General features: G+C 57.9%; 1 protein-coding gene across 2 annotated transcripts in view; it reads left to right on the top strand.

The window, feature by feature from the left end:
• The first annotated feature begins 13,903 nt into the window (after positions 1-13,903).
• The window catches only part of DLL3 (delta like canonical Notch ligand 3), a 258,608-nt gene continuing 247,247 nt past the window's right edge, over positions 13,904-25,264 (top strand). For both annotated transcript variants that reach the window (XM_073321919.1, XM_073321918.2), the window contains exons 1-3: positions 13,904-14,173; positions 16,421-16,663; positions 23,374-23,431. In XM_073321919.1, the coding sequence (XP_073178020.1) occupies positions 14,123-14,173; positions 16,421-16,663; positions 23,374-23,431 (352 nt within the window). In that variant the 5' untranslated portion in view covers positions 13,904-14,122. The remainder of the gene's footprint in view (positions 14,174-16,420; positions 16,664-23,373; positions 23,432-25,264) is intronic.

Below are 25,264 nucleotides of genomic sequence, written 5' to 3' on the forward strand. Positions count from 1 at the left end.
AAACAGGACACGGGCCTGTAATGCCGCCTGGTTCTCTCGGAGGTGCTGTATTTAGAAAAGCCGCCCCTGGGGGAGGGGGGGGGGGATGCTGAACAAGTTTCGGCTGTTTGTTTGGGGCTTTTTTCTCCCCCTTCTCCAGGATGGAAGGAGGAAGCAGATGCATCTGTAAGAGATAGAGGGAGTAAAGTTTTGGTTACTCCAGCCTGCCCTTCGGCTCCTACCATCAGCTGATCTCTTCCGCATCCCAGGAATGGATCCCTGCATTCAAATCCCTGGCAGCCTCAGCTTCCCAGGTAGAAATGGGGGCTGGGGATGGCCAGCAGACAGGGAGGTGCCCAGATCCCACGACAATCCAACTCCTTTAGGGCTCTTGGGGAGATCCCTGTTCCGGTTGTGTCAGGGGAAGGAGGATGGGATTGGAAGTAGCCAGAAGATCAACTCTGGTTTTGCTGGAGTTTCCTTGGATGCTTGAGAGAGGGACTATGAGCTTTCTCCCTCTTTAACGGAGGGAGGAGGAGATGTATTGAATCTTCACCAGTGCGAGCCGTTCTGCTGAAATCTCCCCTGCAGCCCCACACCCCCCAGCCCTGTGTTGGTGTACTGGGGTGAGCTCTCAGGGCGAGGGGAGAGCACCCCCTACTGCGCCTCTCACACTGCTTCCTGCAGCCCAGCCACCCCTAGCTGCGGGGGGGGGGGGGGGGGAACCAGCCGGGAGCCGGTTCACTCCGCACACTTCAGCTCGTGCCTGGCTGCTCTAAGGCCGTTCCGCAGGCGAGAACCCGCTTCTCAGATCTCCTGGCCGGAGAGCTGGTTGGGACTTAGTGTAGATGTTTACAGTAGCGCCTAGGCAGCACGGACCAATACCCCCCCTCCCCCACTCGTGTGGGGTGAAAAGGGGGGTCATGGACCTGGACACCCCCCCCCAAAAAAATCAATTGACTAATTAGAAATCGAGCTGGGCCGCTGAGCTCCGGGCGTTTGCCCAGTGGGACGGGTGCCGCTGCCAGGCCGCATGCTATCCGTGGCAGGCGCTGCCCAGGTGATCCCTTCCCGAAAGCGCTTCCAGCGTAACCAGACAAAGGGCAGGAGGGGAGACCGAGGCATGGAGCAGGTGCGTGACTTGCCCATTTTCGGCCAGCATGCCACAAATAGGACCCAGGCGTCCTGGGCTCCACTTAAGTGCCCCGCCCACTGGGCCACACTTCGCCGCGGCTGGGGTACAGTCAAGCAACTTGCTTGCCCCTGTGGCTCCCCCATTCCTCTTCCTTTCCTGCCTCTCACGGGGGCTTGGGATGTTGCTGGGTGTAGAGCCCGGGAGTGATGTTCGCCAGGGCCGCTAAGCCCTGCCAGCTCCATGTTACCCTCCCCCTGGAGCAGCCGCTTCTCAGCAGTTGAGGTGCTGCTGTCTGGGGGCCTGGATTACCTGGGGTGCTTCAACTGAGCTCTGGCCGACAGGGAGCCCCCAGCACGTGGGTCCTGCTGCCCCGTAAGGCCGCAGTGCCGAAAGGGTTTGGGATCGTGCCCACGATTAGTGCAAGGAGCCGCTTCATCCCTCCCAGCAGGAGGGCAGGAAGGAAGCGGGTTCCGGGCACCGGGGCTCAGAGCAAGGGAAAAGCGCCAGCCCCCAGGTTCACATGATCTCAGCGCTTGGCCATTCATGCAGTGGGACGGGCCCCGGGCCAGGCGGCCACATGAGCGGGGCAGGAGGGTGTGAATCGGCTGGCGGGGTGGAGGTAGGAGCACCGAGCAGCGGGGGGAACGCGACCACCTCTGGCTAGGCCAGAAAAGAGTGGCACCCACCAGTGCCCCGTGTGACCAGCAGCCCTCCCGCTAGCACCTACAAGGCTCACCCCAGAGTGGGGGCCCCATCGTACCAGGCACTGCACCACCCCTGACTGAGATCACGGCCCGCATTGTGCCAGATGCTTCACACACACCCCACCAGGATAGGGGCCACATCTCCTTCACGGACATCTAGAGAGAGAAAATCCCTGTCCCAAAGAGCTTAGTCTAAGTAGATGAGGTGTGAGGGGAAACCGAGGCACAGAGTGGAAACAGGACTTGCAGCAGCTCAGAGCTGGGGATAGAACCCACGTCTCCTGCTGCCCACAGCACTGGGCTGCCCCGCTACTCCTTTTGATGCCTTCATGTTCGCTCATTTAGGGGGCCTTCTTTTTCAGCCTGCGGCTCCTATGAGCATCCATTGGAGAAGTGCGGGGCCAGCACCTCTGGATGCCAGCCCTAAGCTGTCCCCCGGCAGCTGTCTTGGAAAGGTGAGACGTAAATGGCTGGATGCTGACAGCAGCCTGGGTTTCCCTGCAGCCAGGTTTCATGGGAATGAGCCTCACACTTGACTCCCTTGCCATGTATTTACATGCCCATCCTCCATTTTCCCTGCTTTAGGAAGGGAGGTTGGAGGCCAGCAGCTCTACGGGGGCAGAGTGAAGGCCGTTGGGGTATCTTAGTTGCAAATATTTAGCCTGTTAGATGTTTGGGGATTGCTTGTTAATTTCATTTGGAATTTCTTGTTGCTTTTTTTTATGATTCTCTCTGTCTTGGCTACTTCCAGCGTGTCTAGAGGGCTTTCGCCACCATCAATCCCTGACCTCTGCTCTCGGTGCTGTTAGCAATAGTCTGACGGAGCTGTCTGAGGCTCCCCAAGGAGGTAGTATGGGCTGGGGGACTGGCGGTCAGGACTGCCCTGTTCTGTTTGCAGCTTTGTTGCTGTGTTACCTTCACCAGGTCCCCCCTTGCCTCCATCCTTGGTTTCTCCACCCGCAAAATGAGACATTTCATCCTTTGGAAAATGCTTTGAAAATCTGCAGATGCACAGAGCTAAGGAAGGCGGGTGGCATTCCCTTGTGCTCTCCTGTCTGTCTCTGTCTCCACCTCTTGTCTTATATTTAGCTCGTCGGCTCTTTGGGGCAGGGACTACCTTTCTGGTCTGTGTTTGTACAGTGCCTGGGACCCTGGGCTCCGGGTGCATGACTGGAGCTCCTAGGTGCTGCTATGATATACCTAATAGCATTAAAAATGTACAGTGCCTTTCACACTGGGGTGCCTAGATGCTACCGTCATAAATCGAATAGCATTACAAATGTACAGCGCCTGACACGCTGGAGGCTGGGTCCATGCCGCGGGCTTCTGGGCGCAACAGCAATACAAATAATAAAGGGAAGAGTTCAGCTGCTCCACGACTGTGGCCATTGGGGGGTCAGGTAAGAGCCTCAGCAGCTTGTGAAAGTTGAACTAAGAGGCTTGTGCGTGGCTCTAGGTGCAGCAAAAGCATCATCCAAGCTTCCCATCTCTGTAGACGCTACCCAGTAGCAAAGGAGGTGGCAAAGGGCCAGCTCCCCCCTTCCATTGAGGCCCGAAGACAGACCGGCCCAGCCCTGGCTTCTCAGCAGTGGGAACAGCTGTGCCGGCCAGGGTGTTTCTGCCCGTCCTGGCCTGCTGTGGGGGAGAGCCCCTCGGTCGGGGCGAGACGGGCAGTCAGATGCTCCTTGTCCCAGAGAATGAGCTGCGGAGAGCACGGCTTTCCCATGCAGTAGCTTCCTCGGACTGGGCCGGGGCCGTGCCCTGGGTAGAGCGGGGCGCCCTGTGGGGTATTGGGGCACTTTGGACCGATGACAGGTGTAGGGAGGGGAAGGTACCAAACTGCAGCGGGGTTGAGCACATTTGAAAGCTGAAATCCACCACGGGTGGGGAAACTGAACCAACTGTCCCACTCCCGCCCCCGTTTTAGCCCCACGTGTTGCTACACCCCTCCCTGAAACGAGCACTTACTCCGAGGGACTGTGGGGCTTCGTAACAAACTCCTCCCTCTCCTATCGTACAGGCTTTGAGCAGCAGTGAAAGAGTTAACAACATTGGTATTTAAAGTCTTTTCCTGGGCCTCTGGAGTTGGCACAAGGGGGTGGAGCTCCCCTCCCAGCAACTGGCTCAGGCTCTCTGCAAACTTAGGCAGCAGCGCTGCACCCATTACATTTGGGGCACACACCCCTCCCCCCCCCCAGAGCATTTGTCCCAGGCTGTCTAGTCTGCAGAGACTGGGTCACGTCGGCAGCCCTGAGAGTCTGAGACCGGCTGCTTTTATTGAGTGAAAGCTGAGACTCCGCTGAGCAATTACAAGGCCTTTCCCTGCCCCTCCAGCTTGTTCTTCGTGCCCCTTGCACGTGTTAGTGGGAAACATTCCCCCAGTGGGGACAACAGGGGCATAGGAATCAGCCTCTTAATTTCTCCCCGCTTCCCTGCAGCGCTCCAGGGATCAGGGCCCCAGGCTGGGCTGCGTGTTTGAAGGGGGCACGCAAGCTGTAATCTGAGTGGGATTGTTTCGCGTCTGCCGTCAGGCCAGCTTGCAAAGGGGGAGGGAGGCAGGAAACCTCTCAATTGGTGCTGATGTCAGTAGAGCCCGTGAGGTGGTTCCCCCCCCCTCCCATCCAGGCTGAACAGAGGCGCCCACCCCCTGCTTCCCCAGCTGGCTGCAATGGGAGACTCTCTGCACTAGGGAGTGGGGGTCGTCCCTTCCCCCCCTTCTCCCAGGCGAGATAAGGGCCTCGTTGAGCCTGGTGCTGCACAGTGAGAGACCCTGTGAGCTCTTTGGGGTAGGGACTCTATCTAGAGGGGAAACTGAGGCACAGGGCTGGGCCTGGCCCAGGGTCACCCAAGTAGTGCCACTGAGAGAATGATGGGCCGGGGGAGCCCTGAGTTCAACTTTTGGGCTCTCCTGTAGCCTCCCTGGGGCAAGTCTCTTAGCCTCTGTGGGTCTCCGTTCCCCACCTGTGTGCTCGGGGATGGTGATACTTCCAAACCTCCAGGGCGGGGACAGATACACCCAAGAGCATTAGGTGCCCAGACACTGTGGTATGGGGGTCACTGGGCATAGATCGTGTAGACTAGAAGCCAGAGTCCACTGCCCTTTTGCTCTGATCACTAGACCCCGCCCCCCACTCCTCTCCCAGAGCTGGGAATAGAACTCAGGAGTCCTGACTCCCACCCTCCCCTGCTCGAATCACAAGACCCCACTCCCCTTCCAGGGCAGGGAATAGAACCCAGGAGTCCTGACCCTGAGTCTGCCTCCTGCTTTAACCTCTACGCTTTCCTTCCTCTCCCCCATCTCCGTCCCAGGGGCCAGGGAGCGTGACTCCTTGGTTTCGGGTTGGTCCGTTGCTTTGAGAGCCAGGGGCTCTGGTGGATCAGCGTGTTAACCTGCCGCTAGCATAGCCCAGCTCTCATGGGGCAGCTGGTTTATATTATATTCTTTTCCGTTTCCAGGGCCCCCGTCCTGGGCCAGCCAAGGTCTTGCCTCATTGTTTCCTGTTTGCTGCGGATATATGAACTGGCTTCCTGAACCTTTGACATTACTTCGCCCCTGGCCTGCTGTCCCGGGCGTGGACTGGCCCTGGGCTTTATGAGTTGTAGCCCGGTGTCTTGCTGGAAAAGGGCCTCTGAGAGCCAGGCTGCACCCCTACCGCCTGGCTCTGTGCTAGGCACGGTACCACACCCATGAGAGCGCGTCCTCAGTGTGGCCTCAGATCCATACGGGTATTGAGGATCCGATTTTCAATGGGAGCGAGGTTTATAGATGGGAGAGCCCATTATTAAATATTGGTTTTCCACGTAGGTTCTTATAGCCTGGGATCAAGTCACGCCTTCACCTTCTCTTCGATCAGCTAAATCCATCAAGCTCCTTGTATCTCTAACTATCCGGCAGGTTTTCTAACCCATTGATCATTCTCGGGGCTCTTCTCTGACTCTGCTCCTATTTATCAATTTCCTCCTGGAATGGTGGGCACCAGAACCGGACATGGGATCCCAGCAGCTGTCACACCAGGGCCAAACACAGAAGGGAAATAACCTCACTGCCTCCTGTGTGAGATTCCCCTGTGGATGCATCCCGGGATCCCCTAAATACCTTTGAGGCTCTTTGCAGCGCTGAGGTGGAAGGGAGTTGCACCCATGAACGAGGGGGGAAGGTGCGAGCTGGAGGGATTACAGACGTTTGAATCCTCCCGTGCCGTCTCTTGCTGAAGGGAGGCCAATTGCCAGGGATCATCCAAGCCGGGAGGCCAGTCTGCTCTGCCATAGCCGTGCAATGCAGATTTCTTGCACCTGCCTCTGGTGCATCGGCCCTGATCCAATCTGGCCATTCAGTGGCCCCCTCTGGGCTTAGTCTGTTGGCAGGGAGGGCTGGACAGTTCACGGGGCCGGTTCCCCACTGGGTCAGCCCAGCCCACCGGCGTTGGCAGGGAGGGGAGGGAAAAGTTCTCCGCCAGCTTGGCCTGGCGAATCCACAGCTCCCAGGGCAGAGCCGGGAGGGGCTGCAGCGAGCTCAGTCATTTTTTGCTAAGAAGATTCAGTTTAGAAGTTCCCCTGACTTCTCGTTTAGGGCCAGAGCCCGGCTGGCGCCCATCGGCGTCACTGCGCTGGTGCTGACGGGACCGTGCTGACCCCCCGGGTGAGAATTTGCCCGGAAAGCCGGATACTGTGGATGGGTTTTGTTCCCTGGCACAAGTTCCGGTTCAATCCAGCCCGTGCGGTAACAACCCCGAGGAGCTGCTTCCCCCGCATCCTGCCTTTCTCTGCTGTGGTTCAAAGCCCCCGTACAGACACCAGCAGCTCAGCGCCTGGTCTCCACTGTGCCCAGCGGTGAGACTAGCTGGGACGGCGCTTGGCATGCGTTGGTGGGTGACGTCGTCGCTGTAGATGGCAGCTCGCGCTCTCCCTGGCCTGCCTCTCAAATACCCGCTGATTAGCCCCCTCGCCCTGGCAACGTTTTGACTTCTCTGAAGGGGTCTCCTGCTGCCGCTGGAATGTTTGTACACAATCCCCGGCGTCGGGGTCTTTCGTGAGGCCAGTGCTGGCTGCTTTCCCAGGGCCCGGATGAATGGAACGATCGTCCGTGGAGCCGGTTGGTGGGGGCACAGGGAGGGGGAAAGGTGCCAGGGACCCCTGGGAGTAGGCTGGCCACAGTGAGGGCGCACGGTGCAGCCCCCCGCCATTGTGGCCCCCGCACCTGCATGTCCCAGCTGGGCCTGTGCCCCCTGGTAGGCTGGTGGGGCTACGGGCCCCCCTGCAGTGTCTAAACCCACGCTGAAATGCCAGGGGGAGTTCGAGGCAAGTTGGTCAGGTTTCCGCCAGCCGGGCAGTCGTCCATCACCCCCTAGCCAGGGGCTCCAAGCCACAAGCTGCTCTGTGGATATTTATATGCTCTCGGGGCCAGATCTGGGGCGGGTGTCGATGGGCATCGCTCCATGGGAGTCAATGGGGCCAGATCCCACATGGGTTCACACGTTCTCCTCCCTTCTCTGAATCAGCCCCTTCCAGTCCCAGTTTGGGTCCCGGTTAAAGCAGGGAAACTCCCGGAGCCATTCCTGCCCTCCCCGGCTCCCGTGGGGTGTAATTAACTCCAAGGCCTGAAGCATGAGATTGGCCTTTGGCCCCCAGCCTCCCTGCAGGCCCAGCCAGGTGTGACTTTTCGAACCCCAGCGTGACATGCTGCGGGGTGTTACCCGGCTGTGGCAGGCGAATGGGATGGGGCGGGGGGGGGGGGGTGGACCCCAGCGAGGGTTTCCCGAGACAACAGGTCCATGTGTCCAGGTGTGAAAAAGTGTGTCTCCCATTCAGCTGTGCTTCCCAGGGGGCTGGGGGCTGGGCTCGGAGGGCTGCCGTTCACACCCAGCGGGCACAGGCAGGACGGTACAGCCCCTGCTGGTTCTCGCACCTTCCCTGCTGCCTGCGGGACGCTCCGACACCTCGGCCCCGCCAAACGGAGGCTCCTGGGAAACCCATTAGCCTCGGGAGGCCCCACGGCCGCGGGGAGGGTCCGTTTCAAACGCAGCGCTAGGGACGGATGGGCCCAAGCCTCCAAAAATAATTGGAGCATTTTTACTGGCGATGGAAATCAATTTAGTTCCACTAGAGTCCATGGGGCCGGGCCCCCGGCTGGTGTCAATGGGGTCAGATCCCCAGCATGTCAATGGGCGTCGGTCACCCCACTGGCGTCAATGGGACAGATCCCAGCTGGTGTCAGTGGGCGTCTCTCTATTGAAGACAATGGGGCCCAATTCCCAGCAGGAAAGGATGGCATGTGTGTAACAGCTCCCAGGAGCGGGGCCAAAGGAGGCCAAAGCCAGCCTCCCTTCTGATCACGACATGGTCTGTGCCCTCAGGTCCAGCTGGTTTGCAAAAGATCTGAATATTAACACACACACACACACCCCAGCGTTCTCTGTCGTAAATCTGCTCCCCCTCAACCCCGCTGCCACCCACGATTTCCCTAGAAGTGGGACTCAAAGTCCATCCAGAACTTAAAACACCCTGCTCCATCCTTGGCCTTTGCAGCCGGGAGAATTTCCAAGTGTTGGTGCAGGAGGTTAGGGGGTGCACTGGGGGGCTGCATAGTGGGGATGCGATTGGGGTTTGGGGGGCACGGGGGGCTGCAGAGCGGGGATCTGATCGGGGTTTGGGGGGCACAGGGTGGGGGTGGGGAGCTGTATCTGATGTTGTAATTAACACCATTTAGATTCCAAAAGGAAATGGCCCAGCACGCTGGCCGTGCCCACGCTGCCTGCCTCTCCCTGCTGCTGAAAGAAATCCAAGGCTTTTTAACACTGCGAGGAAGCTGAGTTTCATTCCTGTCACTGTCCAGGGGCTCCTGGGTGGCTGGGGAGCAGGAGGAGACATAGATCTCCGCGAGGAAGCCCAGCCACGGAATGGAGGGGTTTGGTGAGCCAGGAATCACTGGGCTACTTGGCCCCTTGGGACGCTCCAAGCTCTTGGGACAGATCCCAGCCCCTCCTGCTCCATTGGTTTGGTTTCTTACCGAAGTCAGGGGCCTTGACCCCGAGAGGACGCCGCCCTAGTGGGCTGATCACACCAGGGCGGCGGGGGGCACAGCCGAGGCCTCCTGCCCCCTCCCCATTAGAATCAACCTTGACAACCTGCTGCAAGGTCTGCCCTAAAGCCACCGGTGGCCAGGTGGCTGGCCCCACCCATCAGGCCTTGAGGGTGGTGAGGGGAGAAAGGACACACAGCTGCATAGCCACAAAAATGCAAACTCCCTCCTTGCCCAAACTTCTGCCCTCCCAGCCCACCCCGGATTGATGGCACCGAGGGGACAGATTCCCTCTAGGGAAGGAGCCCAAACCCGGGCAAGGAGGAGACGGCCCCAGGGTTGGCTTTATCTATATCCGGGACAAAGCGGCACCAGGGGAGGAGGCATCTGAGGGTGGATTTTAAAGGTGTTTAATAACAGTAACCCCAAACTCTTTGCAGCAGCTCCCAAAGGTGATCAGTATCAGCTGGGAGGCCTCAGCTGGTGTCTGGGGTCCAGGTGTGGGCACTGCAGGTTAGGCTAAATTGGAGAGAGTCCAGGGATCAAAGGTCTAGAGAACCTGCCCTAGGGGGAGAGGTTAAAAAAACTGGGGATGTTTAGTCTGGGGAAACGCTGACTGAGCAGGGATCTGAGAGCAGCCATCAGCTACATTAAGGCTTGTTAGGGAGAGGATGGGGATCAGCTGTTCTCCATGTCCGCTGAAGGCAGGAGGGTTTAATCTGCAGCGAGGGAGATTGAGGTGACGTATTAGGACAAACTTTCTAACTCTCCGGGGAGTGAAGCTCTGGAACAGGCGTCCAAGGGAGGTTGTGGGATCCCCGTCACTGAGGGTTTCTAAGAACAGCTGGACAAACTCCTGTCAATGCTGGGCTAGGGCTACTTGGTCTCAGTACAGAGGGCTACATGCGATGACCTCCCAAGATCCCTTCTGGCAGGACATGGCTTTGATTAACACTGTTTTACAGCTGGGGAAACTGAGGCACGGACTGACTGGCCCGAGGTCACCCCGTGCAGGCCAAGGGCAGAGGTGGCCGAGGCTAGTCTAGTGCTGTATCCACCAGGCAACGCGGCCTTCGGGCACCTAAATACCTTTACCCAGCCGGCCCTTGGAGTGTGGGGAGGAGAAAGGAGATAGCAGGGCCCAGTTTGATCTTAGCCGCCCCAGTGCTTGCTAGTTAAAAGGGGACACAGAGTGGAGATGCCCGAGGGGGGCCAGGGGAGCATGAGAAGGGGATGGTGGTATGGCCGGCCCAGGGGCTGCCTGAATTAGGCTTGCTGTGGCTGGGGATGGGCAGGCAGATGGTAGGTGCCTAGCAGAAGCCACCGCCGCAGCCCGGAGGCTAATTCTTCGGCCAGCTGCGGGACAATGGAGCGCATTGCCCAGCATAAAGCTGGCTGGGGCCAGGGAGGTGACAACCAAGCGAGCTTAGGAACTCACCCCTCCCCCCAGGCTCTCCCCAAATAAAAACATCTCCTTGCAACCGGGAGCTGGACTAAACCGAGCTGCAACCGCTCGGGAGCTGGGCTCTGATTTCCACGCCCAGGGGCTCCTGGAGCGCAGGGGACTACGGGTCCTGCAGCCCTCTAACGTTGCCGGGGTGCGGGGCCGGCACCTGTGAAATAAACGCCCCCCGCCAAAAACTTCCAGCCTGGTGGAGTTTGCAGCCTAGGCCGCTAGGGCAGGGCCCCTCTGGCTTTCTCTGCTGCTCCGGCCCCGGGAGGGGGAAGCAATGTTGCGATTTTTTTTTTTTAACAGCTGTTGCTGCATTAAAACAACCCCAAACCCGCCTGGAAGGGCAGCTTTTCCCTGGGACTTTAAAGGGAAAGTGGCCCGGGGAGGGCTTGTGCTTAAGCAATAAGGCAGGTGCTGCGGATTAGCATACAGCTGACGCATCCCCACTGCTGGTACAGGCCACCCCTTCTGCAGAGCTCCACAAAGCTGGGCTGGAGGGCCTGAGACCAAGGAAATGCTGGAGGGGCTAAAGAAGAAGGGAGGGGAGGGCTAAGGGGTTAAGCTGGCTCCCCCCATTCCCCACGCCTCCCAGGGTCCTATAAAGGCCAGCACGTCAGACGCCACAAAGACTAAGTTGGGCTGCAGTTCATAGATGGCTTGTGGCTTGTGTCATGGCAGGAGTGGGGCTGATTAAACAGGAGGGTTGAGGGTTGGGGAGCGGGCAGATCCTGGGCTCCCTCCCTGCATGCTGCAAACCGGTTCCAGTGTAAACTAGTTGCGGTTCACACCTGGCTCACATAACCGGGAGGGGAGCTGTTTCTTTTCCAGGTGCTTTGCGGCCGTCCATTTCTAATAAGGATGAGATTGCATGGTGCTGGGCGAACGCTCGCCGGGTGGGGCGGTGTCCTTACCCCAGCTGTTTAGATGGGGAAACTGAGGCATGGAGCTGACACGTGACTCACTTGCGTCAACAAGGGAAGCCAGTTGCAGAGCTGGGAATAGAATCCAGGAGTCCTGACTCTTAGCGTGCCCTGCTCTAAGCACTAGGCCCCACTCTGATCCTAGAGCCAGAAATAGAACCCAGGATTCCTGCCTCCCAGTCGCCCAGCTGTTCCCAACACCCTGTGCTTCTGTTCCCTGTGCGTAAACCAGGGCTAATAATGCACACAGGGGTGATGTTAAGGTAAATTAATTAGTGTTTGGAAAGACCCAGAAAAAAAGCCCAGGAGGAAATGAATAATTCTGTATTCAGGGCAGGTTTAGGATCAAGCACCATAAATATGGGGGCCATATGCTGAATGGTAAGGATCAAAAGAACTACTTTCTAGCTGCCCGTTCAGTGAGCCCTGTCCATCCAGTGCACTGAATGGGTGTGGGCGGGGAGGGAACTGCATGAGATCATTTAAGTAAAGCCTTTATCATAATGCAGATCTCCAAGGGTATGAATTAAGGTTGTTCGGGCATCCTTAACTCCAGCATGTCCTAATTTTGGAGGACCTTGGCATTCTTTTAACACAGATTATTTTGGATGCAATAACAGAGATAATGACAGGCGTGTGTTGTACTCATTCTGATGCCATTTAGGAACTCACTGGTGGCACTGTGCTGCATGAGGAGACCCTGGCAGGAATTCAACTGGCTATTTCCCTGATCCACCCCCAGGACCCTCCTAAGATCTAAGGGAGGCATTACAAAATACAGGTGAGGACAGGATTTTTGCAGGGGGAGGACCTGGGGAGATTATTTTTTACCAGATATGGGCTGGAAAGTGATAAAATGAGGCTTAAAAAATATCGCTGGGAGGACTGAGAACAGAGCCGAGGCTTCCTCGTTCCCAGGGGCAGAACATTTTCCAAAGTGGCTGGTGGTTTTGGGTGCCCAAATTATTATTATTATTTTATTATAGTGCCTAGGAGCCCCAGTCTGCAACCAGGCTCCCATTGTGCCAGGCGCTGTCCATTTTTATTGCTATCAGGTGTATTACAGTAACTCCCAGGTGCCCCAGTCAGGGACCTGTGTACATTTTTATTGCCTGATCTTTCAGACACGCTGGCCACACTCCCAGTTCCTGCTGATGTCCACTGGGGCTGTGGGTACTTGGCACCTCTGATAGGTCTTTGGATTCATAAGGAATTGGGGAAGGGGAGAATAGGATGGACAATGTTCTAATACCATTATATGAAGCAACCCTGCAGCCTTGTCTGGATCCTGTACCACTCCCAAAGGAGAGCACAGAACTCATGTGGGTTCAGAGAGGGCCACTGGGAATGATCAGGGGCCTGGAAAAGCTCCTACAAAGGGAGATTGAAAAAGACCCAGGATTGTTCCTGTAGAAAGGAGCTGCGAAGAGGAGACATGATAAATCTCTATCCCGCGGGGCCTGGGAGAGAGAGAACGGAAATCCGGAACCTCTGCACCCTCATCTCATCCCACAAGGACAAGGAGACAGGTGCTGAAATTGAAAAAGTGGGGGGATTCAAAACCAGGAACGGGAAATGGCTTTTTCACACAAGGTGCATTAGCCTGTGGAAATCCCGGCCACTGGAAGGTGCAGAGGCCAAGAATGTAAGAGTCAAAAAAGGGATGAATCGTTTCTGTGGATAACAAGAATAGTCAGGGTCCTAATAGTTGATGCTGGGGCCCCCCGCAGCCAACAAGAACATGAGAACGGCCAGACTGGGTCAGCCCAATGGTCCGTCGGGCTCAGTATCCTGTCTTCTGACAGGGGAGGTTCCTCCTTTCCCTGCAGCATGGGCTGCAGATTTCCCAGGCTGGCCTCATCTAATTAATTCCCTGCCATTGATAGCACCTGGCTCTCTCCTGGTCTCTACCTAAAGTCATTGGGCTCCATAAAGGGGGATGCAGGTGAAATGGACGAGAGCTCAGCAGGAGGCCAGACTAGGTGAGCTAAGGGTCCCCCGGCCTTAGGCTCTCTGAGATGCTAGCACCAGTCTTTGCAGAGAGATCCAGCCTCCTGCCCCAGGATTTCAGCCCCTTTCTAACTCGGTCAGCTTGATTATCCCACAGCTGCCATGGCGGGGGGCTTACGCCTTTCTTACACCTGTTGCTCGCTGGGGAGGCCTGATACCCTGCCAGATGGGCCTCTTCTCTGATCCAGCCTGGCCATTCCAGCTCAGGGTGTCACCAGTTGGGTGCCCCATAACCCGAGCACCCAGCTTTCAGCCTCTGCCTCTCTTCCCACCTGGCCCGGGGGCCCCAGGAGGTTGCTCCGCGGCCCAAGCAGGCCTGCCAAAGGGCCAGGCCAGTGGCACAGACCCGTGGGCCCTGGGGCAGAGGCATCTCCTGCCAGTGAGGTGCTCTGCCGCCCTGCCCAGTAGGTACCAACCCGGGGGAGGGTCAGGCGTGGGGCTGGAGGGAAAGTCCCAGAACCCAGGAGCCGGAGAGGCGGCAGGGGCCCCGGGCCAGCCCGGCTGCTGGGGGTGGGCTCCGCCCCAGTCGCTCGCTCGCTCCGCTGGGGGGGGGGTTGCCCCTGCCGGTGGGAAGGGGAGGGGGAGCGAAGGGGGCGGGTGCAGCCGGGCCAGGCAACCCGACACCAGGCAGGGCCGGGGTTTAAAAGAGCCGGAGGCGGCAGGCGGCCGCTTCGTTCTCCGTGCGCTCCGCTCTGCCTTCCCCGCAGCCTCGGCGGGCTCCTCCAGCGTCCCTCCGCCGGCTCTGGGCTCCGCCGGGCGGGCACCCGCGACCCCCACCTCCCGCGGCCTGCTCCGGCGCGCACCGAGCCCTGCCCAGGGCGCACCGGCTCCCGGCGCGCTCCCCCTTGGACTAAGCTGCTGCTTCAGGGATTCGCCCCCCAGGGCCACCCGCCTCCTCGCCCCATGGCGACCCTGCTCCTCGCCGGCTTCCTGGCCCTGCTCTGCGCACAGCTGGTGAGTGACTCCGGGCGCAGGGGGACCTCCCCGGGGGGCAGCGCGCAGGGCAGGGGCGGGCGGGATCTCCCCAAGGGGGCAGCCACGCAGGGCAGGGGCAGTATGGGGGGGGCGGGATCTCCCCAAGGGGGCAGCCGCGCAGGGCAGGGGCGGGCGCGATCTCCCCAAGGGGGCAGCCGCGCGATCTCCCCAAGGGGGCAGCCGCGCAGGGCAGGGGCAGTATGGGGGGGGAGCGCGGGATCTCTCCAAGGGGGCAGCCGCGCAGGGCAGGGGCAGTATGGGGGGGGGCGCGGGATCTCCCCAAGGGGGCAGCCGCGCAGGGCAGGGGCAGTATGGGGGGGGCGCGGGATCTCCCCAAGGGGGCAGCCGCGCAGGGCAGGGGCAGTATGGGGGGGGGAGCGTGGGATCTCCCCAAGGGGGCAGCCGCGCAGGGCAGGGGCAGTATGGGGGGGCGCGGGATCTCCCCAAGGGGGCAGCCGCGCAGGGGCACAAGGAGTGGGGACCTGAACAGTTCGAAGGGGGGGAGGGGGCTGTGCACGCCATGGGGTGGGGGTGACGACCGTGATCTCTCCAAGGGGTTTGCACCGGGGGGCGGGGGCGGTGACCGCTCCAAGGGGGGCTGCGCGCTGGGCAGGAGGTGGGGAGTTGAGTGTGTGGCTGGGGGAGTCGGCTCCAAGGGGAACACGTCGCGGGCGGGGGAGGAATCGGGACCTTTCTCCGAGAGCTCCCTGCCCTGCCGGGCGCGGACACAGGGACCTCTCCAAGGGGGGGGGGGCGCTGCGCGCTGGGGCGGGGACCCGGGACCTCTCCAAGGAGGGAGGGGGGGGCGGCTGCGCGCTGGGGCGGGGACCCGGGACCTCTCCAAGGAGGGGGGGGGGGGGCGGCTGCGCGCTGGGGCGGGGACCCGGGACCTCTCCAAGGAGGGGGGGGGGGCGGCTGCGCGCTGGGGCGGGGACCCGGGACCTCTCCAAGGAGGGGGGGGGGGGCGGCTGCGCGCTGGGGCGGGGACCCGGGATCTCTCCGGGGGGGCGCGCTTATGGGGGGGACTTCTCAGTGGGGGGTGAGCGCTTTGCAGTGCCCCGCACCCCTGGCAGAGCTGGGGGCTCGGGACCTCGCCACCAGCCCCGCGCTCTGACCTGGGGGGATCGGGGAGGGGTCAGGTGACTCGGGCTCACCCCAGGGGTCCCCGCTCGCAGGGAGGGCTGGCAGGACCCCAGAAGGGTTCAGGCACTGTGGAGGGTCTGGGGAAAAGGGGGGTCCCTCTTTCGGGGAGGCCCGGGGCGGGGGCTGTATCCTGGGACGTGTGAGGGGGCGGCGGCGGGGGGGGTTGCCCAGGGGCCACCCCTCTCTGGCGGGGAGGGGGGACCCTTGTCGCGGGGTGGGGAGTTCATGAAGGGAACATCGGGGGGGAGGGGGCGGTTCCAGGCTGCGGGGGGGGAGATAAACCATGCCTTGGGGGCAGTGGGGGTACAGGACCCAGAGGGCTGGGTGTCCCGCGGGGGTTGCATAGTCCAGGCGGCGGCGGTGCTCCTGGGGGAGGGGGGGGGTTACATGGTTCCCAGGACACTTTTGCCCTGGGGGGGGGCAGTGGCAGGGTTGGAGTGGGGGGAGTTTGGCCCTGGGGAAAAGGTGGAAATTTCTCTGGAGAGGGGAGATGAGCCCTGGGCTGTGAGAGGCAACTTGTGGGGGGGGGGAAGGGGGGGGCAAGGTCTCTGCCCTGGGAGGCAAAGGCTGTGAGTTGGGGAGGGGGAGCTGCAAACTATGGAGGGGAGGCCAGGGGGCTTGGAGATGCCATGGGGGGATTTCGCCCCATGGAGGGACAAGGGTCTTGGGGGCACAGTCTCTGAGCTGGGAGGATCTCTGGGTGGATGGGACAGTGGGCTGTGGGGGACTGTGGGCTGGGGGATCTTTGGGGGAGGGGGCAGTGTGCTCAGGGGGCACGGGCTGGGGGATCTTTGGGGGAGGGGGCAGTGTGCTCAGGGGGCACAGGCTGGGGGATCTTTGGGGGAGGGGCAGTGTGCTCAGGGGGCACGGGCTGGGGGATCTTTGGGGGAGCTGTGGGGTGGAGGCTGCATGCCGGAGGGTTGGGCTGCGGGGTGGGGATCCGTGCTGGGAACGCAGGCTGTGGGGTGGGGGGATCTCTGGGGTGGGGAGCAGTGTGCGGGGAGGATCCAGCTGTGGGGTGGGGGGGATCTGCAGGAGGAGACGGGCGGGGTCCCATGCTAACCCCCCCCCTCTGTCCCGCAGGCCCAGCCGGCTGGGGTGTTTGAGCTTCGGGTGCACTGGTTCCGCATCAGCGCCCCCAGCCTGTGCCCCGGCACCAGGCCCTGCTGCCTTTTCTTCCGCGTCTGCCTCAAGCACGCCCAGGCTGTCGTGTCCCCCGAGCCCCCCTGCACCTTCGGGGCCGCCCTGAGCGACATGGTCCCTGCCGACCGCAACGCTGTGGCCACCAGCGCACCCATCCGCGTGCCCTTCCACTTCAAGTGGCCGGTGAGAGCTGCCCCGCAGTGCCCTCCCCCCCGTAATACACCCCCATTATACACCCCCTACCCCAGGAATACACCTCCATTGTATACCTCTCATCCAGGGCCCTTCCCCATAGTACACCCTGTTATAATCCCCTCCCCCTCATAATTCAGTCCATTAAACATCCCCTCTCCCCAGTTATTCATCCCCATTCAACTCCCACCTCTTCCACCCCCTCCTCACCCGCGGCCAACAAGAACATGAGAACGGCCAGACTGGGTCAGCCCAATGGTCCATCAGGCTCAGTATCCTGTCTTCTGACAGCAGCAAGTGCCAGATGTTTAAAGGGAGTGAACACAACCAGGGCAATCATCGAGTGATCCATCCCCATCGTCCAGTCCCACCTTCTGGCAGTTGGAAGTTCAGGGACCTGGAGCATGGGGTTGCATCCCTGGTCCTTTTGGCCAATAGCCATTGATGGACCTGTCCTCCAGCAACTTACCTAATTTTTTTTTTTTAAACTCTCAGACTTCACAACATCCCCTGGCAGGGAGTTCCACAGGTTGACTGTGTGCTGGGTGACGAAGTACTTCCTGTTGTTTGTTTTAAACCTGCTGCCTGTTAGTTTCACTGGGTGACCCCTGTTTCTTGTGTGACATGAAGGGGTGAATAACACTTTCCCTCGTCACTTTCTCCACCCCAGTCATAATGGTATAGCCCTCCGTCATATCCCCCCGCAGGCGTCTCTTTTCCAAGCTGAACCATCCCAGGTTTGAAAATCTCCCCTCGTATGGAAGCTGCTCCATCCCCCTCATCCTTTTTGTTGCCCTTTGCTGACCTGTCCCCATTTCTAATACATCGTTTTTGAGATGGGAGCGACCAGATCTGCACACAGTATTCAGGGTGTGGGCATACCGTGGCTTTATATAGAGGCAAAGTGATATTTTCTGTTGTCTTCTCTATCCCTTTCCTAATGGTTCCTAACAGTCTGTGTTCACTTTTCTCACTGCCACTGCACATTGAGGGGATGATTTTGGAGAACTATCCGCAGTGACTCCAAGGTCTCTCTCTTGAGTGGTGACAGCTAATTTAGACCCCCCTCATTGAATATGCATATTGGGGATCATGCTTTCCAACGTGCATTACTTTGCATTTATCAACATTGAATTTCATCTGCCATTTTGTCACCCAGTTTTGTGTGGTCCCTTTGTAACTCTTCGCAGTCTGCTCTCGACTTAACTGTCTTGAGTAGTTTTGTATCCTCTTTAAATTTTGCCACCTCACTGTTCATCCCTTTTTCCACGTCATTTATGAATATGTTGAACAGCCCTGGTCCCGGCACCGACCCCTGGAGGACACTTCTATTTACATGTCTCCATTCTGAAAACAATTTATTCCTTCTCTTTGTTTCCAGTCTTTTAACCAGTTACAGACCCGGGAGAGGACCTTCCCTCTTATCTTGTGCTTAAGAGCCTTTGGTGAGGGACCTTGTCAAAGGCTTTGTGAAAGTCCAAGTGCATTAGATCCACTGGATCACCTGTGTTCACATACTTACTGACCCCCTCAAAGAATTCGAATAGATTGGTGAGGCATGATTTCCCGTTACAAAAGCTGTGTTAACTCTTCCCCAATGTAGCGTTTTCTTCTGTGTGTCTGATAAATCTGTTCTTTACTCTAGTTTCAACCAATCTACCTGGTACTGAAGTCAGGCTTACAGGCCTGTAATTGCCAGGATCGCCTCTGGAGCCATTTTTTGTTTTTTTAAATCTGTGTCACATTAGCTTCCCTCTGGTTGTCTGGTACAGACTGATTTAAGTGATAGGTTTTCTACCATGGTTAGGAGTTCTGAAGGAACTCAAATGTGAAACGGCAGAACTCTTGGCTGAATACCACCTGGTCCTGGTGACTTATTACCATTTAATTTATCTATTTGTTCCAAAACCTCCTCTGTCACCACCTCCATCTGGGACCGTTCCTCAGATTTGTCACCTAACAATAATGGCTCAGGTGTGGGGATCTCCCTCGCATCCTCTGCAGTGAAGACCGATGCACAGAATTAATTTAGTTTCTCTGCAACGGCCTCGTCGCCTTTAAGTGCTCCTTGATCACCTCGATCGTCCGGTGGCCCCAATGACTGTTTATCAGGCTTCCTGCTTCTGATCTACTTAAAAATGTTTGCTGTTTGTTTTTGTGTCCTTAGCTAGTTGCTCTTCAAGTTCTTTCTTGGCCGGCCTGCCTGCCTGCCTTATACTTTTACACTTGACTTGCCACAGTTTGTCCCTTTCTAATTTCCTCACTAGAATTTGACTACCAATTTTTAAAGGATGACTTTTTGCCTCCAACCGCCTCTTTTACTCTGCTGTTTAGCTACGGGGGCATTTTTTTGGTCCTCTTGCTTTTTTATTTTATTTGGAGGTATACATTAGGTTTTGAGCCTCTATTGTGGTGTTTTTAAATAGTTTCCATGCAGCTTGCAGGCGTTTCACTCTTGTGACTGTTCCTTTTAATTCCTGTTTAACTCATTTCCTCAATTTTGTGTCGTTCTCCTTTTTTTTTTAAGTTAAATGCTACCGTGGCAGATCTTGTTGGTATTTTCCCCTCTACCAGGCTGCTAAATTTAATTACATTGTGGTCACTCTTACCGAGCGGTTCAGCCATATTCACCCTTTGGACCAGATCCTGTGTGCCCCCTGGAACTAAATCAAGAATTGCCTCCTCCCTTGTGAGTTCCAGGGCTAGCTGCTCCAAGAAGCCAATATTAATGGTGTCTAGAAATCTTATCTCTGCATCCCGCTCTGAGCTGACATGTACCCAGTCAATATGGGATAGCTGAAGTCCCCCATTATCATTGAGTTTTCTGCCTTTGTAGCCTCTCTAATCTTTGCCACCATCCTGGCCAGGTGATTGGGAGGATGTTCCTACTGCTAGACACTTATTAGTCAAGCCTGGAATTTCTATCCACAGAGTTTCTGAGGTACAGTTTGATTCATTTAAGATTTTTACTTTCTTTGACTTTGGGCTTTCTAGGGCTGATCCCCCACCAGCACCAGCTGCTCGATCCTTCTGATATATTTTGTACCCTGGTATTATTGTCCCATTGACTATCCTCATTCCACCCCGTTTCCATGATGTCTATTATATTAATATCCTCACTTAATACCAGGCACTCTGGTTCACCCCTCTTCGCATTTACACTTCTAGCATTTGTAGATAAGCACTTGTCCATTTTGTCAATATCCGAAACTCGCCTTCATGTGCTATATTTAAACCGGACTCTTTTACCGCTGACTGCACTTCCCTAGCTCCTATCTGTACGTTACCAGATGTAACTTCTTTACTAGGACTTAGCTCCCTTTTAATAGATCCTCCCCTATGAGATGTTTCTGCCCAAACCGGGTGATCCTCCGCACCTGTCGGCTTTCCCCCAGCCCTGAGTGTAAAAACTTCCCTACGACCTTTTACATTGTACATGCCAGCAATCGGGTTCGGTTTTGGTTTGGGTGGAGCCCATCCTTCCTCTCTAGGCGTCTCCTTTCTCGAAAGGTTCCCCAGTTCCCAGTGCTTCATTTGCAATGAAAGAGGCATCAGGACTCAAGGAATTTTTTTACATTCATACCGGATGTGCCAAGCCCAGAGATGCTGGGGCTGTGAACTGCCAAGCCCACAGGTGCCGGGGCTCAGCCCTGGCAAGCCCTGGCACAAGTTAAGCACTGCCAGTTCCTAATAAACCTAAGTCCCTCCTCCCTACACCATAGTCTCATCCATGCCTTGAGACCCTGCAGTCCTGCCTGTCTGTCTAGTCCTGCGTGTGGAACTGGGAGCATTTCAGGGAATGCTACCATGGAGGTCCTGGACTTCAATCTCTTACCTAGCAGCCTAAATTTGGCCTCCAGGACCTCTCTCCTGTCCTTCCCTATGTCACTGGTACCTACATGTATCATGACCACTGGCTCCTCCCCAGCACTACACACAAGTCTGTGTAGATACCTTGAGAGCTCCATAACCTTCACACCTGGCAGGCAATTCACCGTGCGGTTCTCCCAGTCATCACAAACCCAACTATTAAAACAAACAAAGGGAAGTCATTTTTTCATACAATGTACAACCTGTGGAACTCCTTGCCAGGGGATGTTGTGAAGGCCAAGACCATAGCAGGGTTCAGAAAAGAACTAGATAAGTTCATGGGGGATAGGTCCGTCAAGGGCTATGAGCCAGGATGGGCAGGAAAGGTGTCCCTAGCTTCTGTTTGCCAGAAGCTGGGAACGAGCAACAGGGTAACTGATGATGACCTGTTCTGTTCATTCCCTCTGGGGCAGTTGATCTTGGCCATTATCGCAAGACTGGATACTGGGCTAGATGGACCTTTGGTCTGACACAGTATGGCCGTTCTTATGTTACTGTATCCATATTTCTACTGATCGACTCCCCCATCGCTATGACCTGTCTCTTCCTAATAACTGAGGCCCCCCTACAGAGGGGAGGGCCTCAGTGTGAGAGGAGACCATGATATCATAGACTATCAGGGTTGAAAGGGACCTCAGGAGGTCATCTAGTCCAACCCCCTGCTCAAAGCAGGACCAATCCCCAATTTTTGCCCTAGATCCCTAAATGGCCCCCTCAAGGATTGAACTCACAACCCTGGGTTTAGCAGGCCAATGCTCAAACCACTGAGCTATCCCTCCCCCCCCGGAAGGAGGGTCCCAACGATGATGAAGCCTTGGCTGGCATGATTTAGTTGGGGGTTGGTCCTGCTTTGGGCAAGGGATTGAACTAGGTGACCTCCTGAGGTCTCTTCCAACCCTGATCTTCTATGATGGGATTGTTTCCCTCCGCCTCAGCCTGATTATCTCCTTCCCGGAGACTTCTCCCCTCCTCAGCAGCACAGGGGCTGTCAGATGGGGTGGAACCCGCTCTCCTGTGTCCCCAAAAGTCTTCTCTCTGTACCCCTCTGTCTCCCTCAGCTCCTCCGGTCTCCAGAGCCCGCACTCGGTCTCTGAGAGCCAAGAGCTGCTGGCACCGAATGCCCACGTAAGGCCCCCGGCCCACGCGGCAGGTCACGGCACAAGCTGTGTTCAGTGCTATGAACTGGGGAGCCCCCCACTCTGCTCTGATGCCTGCCTGCGGTATTTTTACTCTAGCAGAGATTTTGGGGAGGGGGAGTGTTCTTGGCCAAGCTGGAGCCTGTTTGTTAGGTGTGTCTGCCTCTCATGCTCTCTCACCAAATTCCCCTGGTCGCAGCTCCTCTGGGGAGCTGGGTTGGTGGCTGCCTGAGTTCGCCCCGCCCCCGCCGTCGAGGGTCCCCAGCGGGATCAGGGCTCAAGAGATGGTGGGCCCGAGCCTCGTGACGGAGCCCTCAGCCTAGCCTAGCCAGCTGCTTGGGTCAGCACAATCCGCCCCACCCAACAGACCCCATAATACTCTTTTATTCATACACCCCCTTCCTCCAGCCCCTCCCCCAATAACACACGGCCTTCCCCAGCCCCCTCCCTAATAATACATCCCCATTATCCCCCCCCCCATTACTGTATTGCAGTCCCATTATATATCCCTTGGATCCCTCTCCCCCAGCATCACCCCTATAATGTCTCCCCTCGGGACCCTTCCCCCATAATACAGCCCACCCCCTGCAATTCTACAGTGACTCGGAGCCATTCTGGGTTGCTTGGTAAACTGGGCACAAGCCAACAGTGCGTGGGGGTGTGTTTTGTTTTGTTTTTTTGTTTTTTTTTTTAAACATGCCTAAATGTCAATGGAGACACCTTGGCACTAAGCCTGTTGGCCGTACTGACAGGCTGGGGGGCTCTCGCTCTGGGATTCTGAAAAAGATCCGGAGGTCGTGGTGGATAATCAGCAGAACAGGAGCTCCCCGTGCGACGCCTGGGCCGAAAGGGCTCATGCGATCCTGGGCTGTATAAACAGGGAAATCTCGCGTAGGAGCAGAGAGGTTCTTCCCCCTCTGTGTTTGGCCCTGGTGCGACCGCTGCTGGGATCCTGTGTCCGGTTCTGGTGCCCACCATTCAAGGAGGATGTTGATGAATTGGAGGGGGGTCAGAGAAGAGTCACAAGAATGATCAGGGGGTTAGAAAACCTGCTTGGTAGTGAGAGACTTGCGGAGCTCGATCTCTTTAGCTTAACTAAAGAAGATGAGCTGGTGACTGGATCCCAGGCTATCGACACCTGCCCAGGGAACAAATATTTAATCAAGGTCCCTTCAATCTATCAGAGAAAGGCCCAACATAAGCCAACGGCTGGGAGTTGACGCAGGACGCATTCAGACTGAAAGAAGGCGTTCGTTTTTAACAGGGAGGGTAATTAACCACTGGAGCAACTGACCGAGGGGCGCGGTGGATTCTCCAGCACTGGCCGTTTTAAAGTGCCAACAGGATGTTTTGCTAACAGGGAATTATTCCGGGGCAAGTCTCTGGCCCGTGCTGTCCAGGGGGGTCAGATTAGATGATCACAATGGGCCCTTCTGAGTTTATAACTTTATTCCTACGCTGCCCCACCCCTCAAGTTCCCCTCCCCCAGGTAAGACATGCCCAGCGTCCCTCTCCTCCCAACGCCCCCAGTTAGGCGCCCCCAGGGCAGCCTTCTGTTTCTCCCACCCCAGTTCTCCTCCTATTGTGCACCTTCTTCCCCCCCCCCCCCCCCATCCATCACACCATCCCATCTCTGTCCCGGGCCTCCCCTCTCCACCCCACCCCCTCACGCGCTCTGCTCTCTCTCCGCTCCAGGGCACCTTTTCCCTCATCATCGAGACGTGGAGAGCCGAAGCGGGCGAGCCGTCCACAGGTGAGAGATACCCCAGCCGCCACCAGGGGGTGCTGTGGGGGTGGGGTGTGTGGGCAGCCCCATCTTTTTGGAGAACTTTGTTTTGGGGGGCCACCCCAGGCTCACACAGAACCCTGACTGATGGGACACCCCCTCTCCCCGGTCCTGCACCTGGTCTCCCGGGTCTGCCCTCCCCACCCCCAATTCACTAGGGCCAGATGATGCCAACGCTGGCCCCTTGGCACATCACATCAAAAGCCCCTATGGCTCCCCCCCACATTGTGAGTCTGACTCCCTAAGGGACAGCAGGGACCCCCTCCGCCAGAGAAGCAGGGTGGCAGTGGGGGGTCCCAGTACTTACCTCTGCAACCAGGATGTATCTGCTTGGTGGGGTAGGGGGAGGTGCTGGACCTGATGCACTGTGCCCCTCCTGCCCCAGGCAGAGCTCCCTGCTGGGGTGAGGCTCGCAGGGTGAAGTAATGGGGCTGGCAATAAAAAGCCCACTCAGATTGCTTGAGGCAGCTGTCCCCTCACAGAGCAACAGGTTCAGGCTCTCTGCAGACCCAGACAGTGTCACTGCTTTGGTTACCCCAGACCCCGTTCTTCCCAATCACGAGGGCTAGAGAATTTCTTCTTTGAAGCATGGAGCCGGGGATCTTGCTGGGATCATGTGACTGCTGGAACTGGGACCCACCAGGCCTGTTGTGTGCACATGCCTTAAACCGGCCCCGCAACCCACCCCAACTCCTCCACTCCAGCCAGCTCCTGTGCTCCTCCCTCCTCCAAAGATGTGGAGCTTGAAGCCTTCTGGGACTGTCCCGGGGCAGCCCAGCCCGACACGCCCACTCCTGGGCGGCTCGAGCTCACACGCGGCAGCCCCAACCCCATGTGGGCAGGCCGAACGGGCAGGGTGCAGTGTGCTCGGGCCATGCCCCTGCCTTGTCCCCACATGCACCCCTGGAACAGCCCTACACTGGCACTTGGCCCCCTTACCGCCCATGCCCCCCAGGACGGGCACCCACCAGCCCATCTCTCCCATGCTGCCCATATCTACCAGCATGTCAGCTCCATGCCCCTGGCCTCCCCCGGGATGGGCACCCACTAGCCCTTTGCCCCCGTGTCGACGGGCATCCACCCACATGTCGACCCTGTACCGTCCACTTCCCCCAGGGTGGCCCCCACCCTCTTCTGCATCCCTGTGACGCCGGCGTAGAGGGCTGGGGCCTGGATCCAAACTTCCCCTCAGCCTGAGGGTGCCCGGCAGCAGGGTTTGGGATTCGGGCACCAGGCCATGCCATTCCCAGTCACCCCCCATCTCCACCCACTCCCAGCTGAAGTACACAGTAGCGGAGCAAGGCTCAGCCCTAGGGAATTGTGGGATTTCTTTTGCGGGGGGGAAATAGCAAACCTGGGGAGGGAGCAGGCACTTCCCTGGGTGGGATTGAGCAGCTGTAGCCAGGATGCAGGGATGGGGAGGAAATTCCTGGGACATCCCCCACCCCAATTCCCTTACAGCCTTCAGCTCCGGGTCCCTGGCTCCAGGAGGCGGAAGTGGGGACACCGATATCCATGATGGGTACTAGAGCCAGCAGGGGTGAGGGAAAGCAGCTGATGGAGACACTGGGTGCTAGTGATCAGGGGAGGGTTGGGGGGGGGGATGGACCATGTCAGCCCCTGGGGGCATGGGGAGAATTCCAGAGGTGGGGGGCAGAGGAGCTGGGTGCTGGGGGTGGGGGGGATCCCAGTGCAGGATGGGGGGCAGAGGAGCTGGGTACTGGAGGGGGGCGGATCCCAGTGCAGGGTGGGGGGCAGAGGAGCCAGGTGCCGGGGGTGGGTGGGGGATGCTAGCGGGGG

This window comes from Lepidochelys kempii, chromosome 23 (assembly GCF_965140285.1).
Source record: "Lepidochelys kempii isolate rLepKem1 chromosome 23, rLepKem1.hap1, whole genome shotgun sequence".
Taxonomy (NCBI): Eukaryota; Metazoa; Chordata; order Testudines; family Cheloniidae; genus Lepidochelys; species Lepidochelys kempii.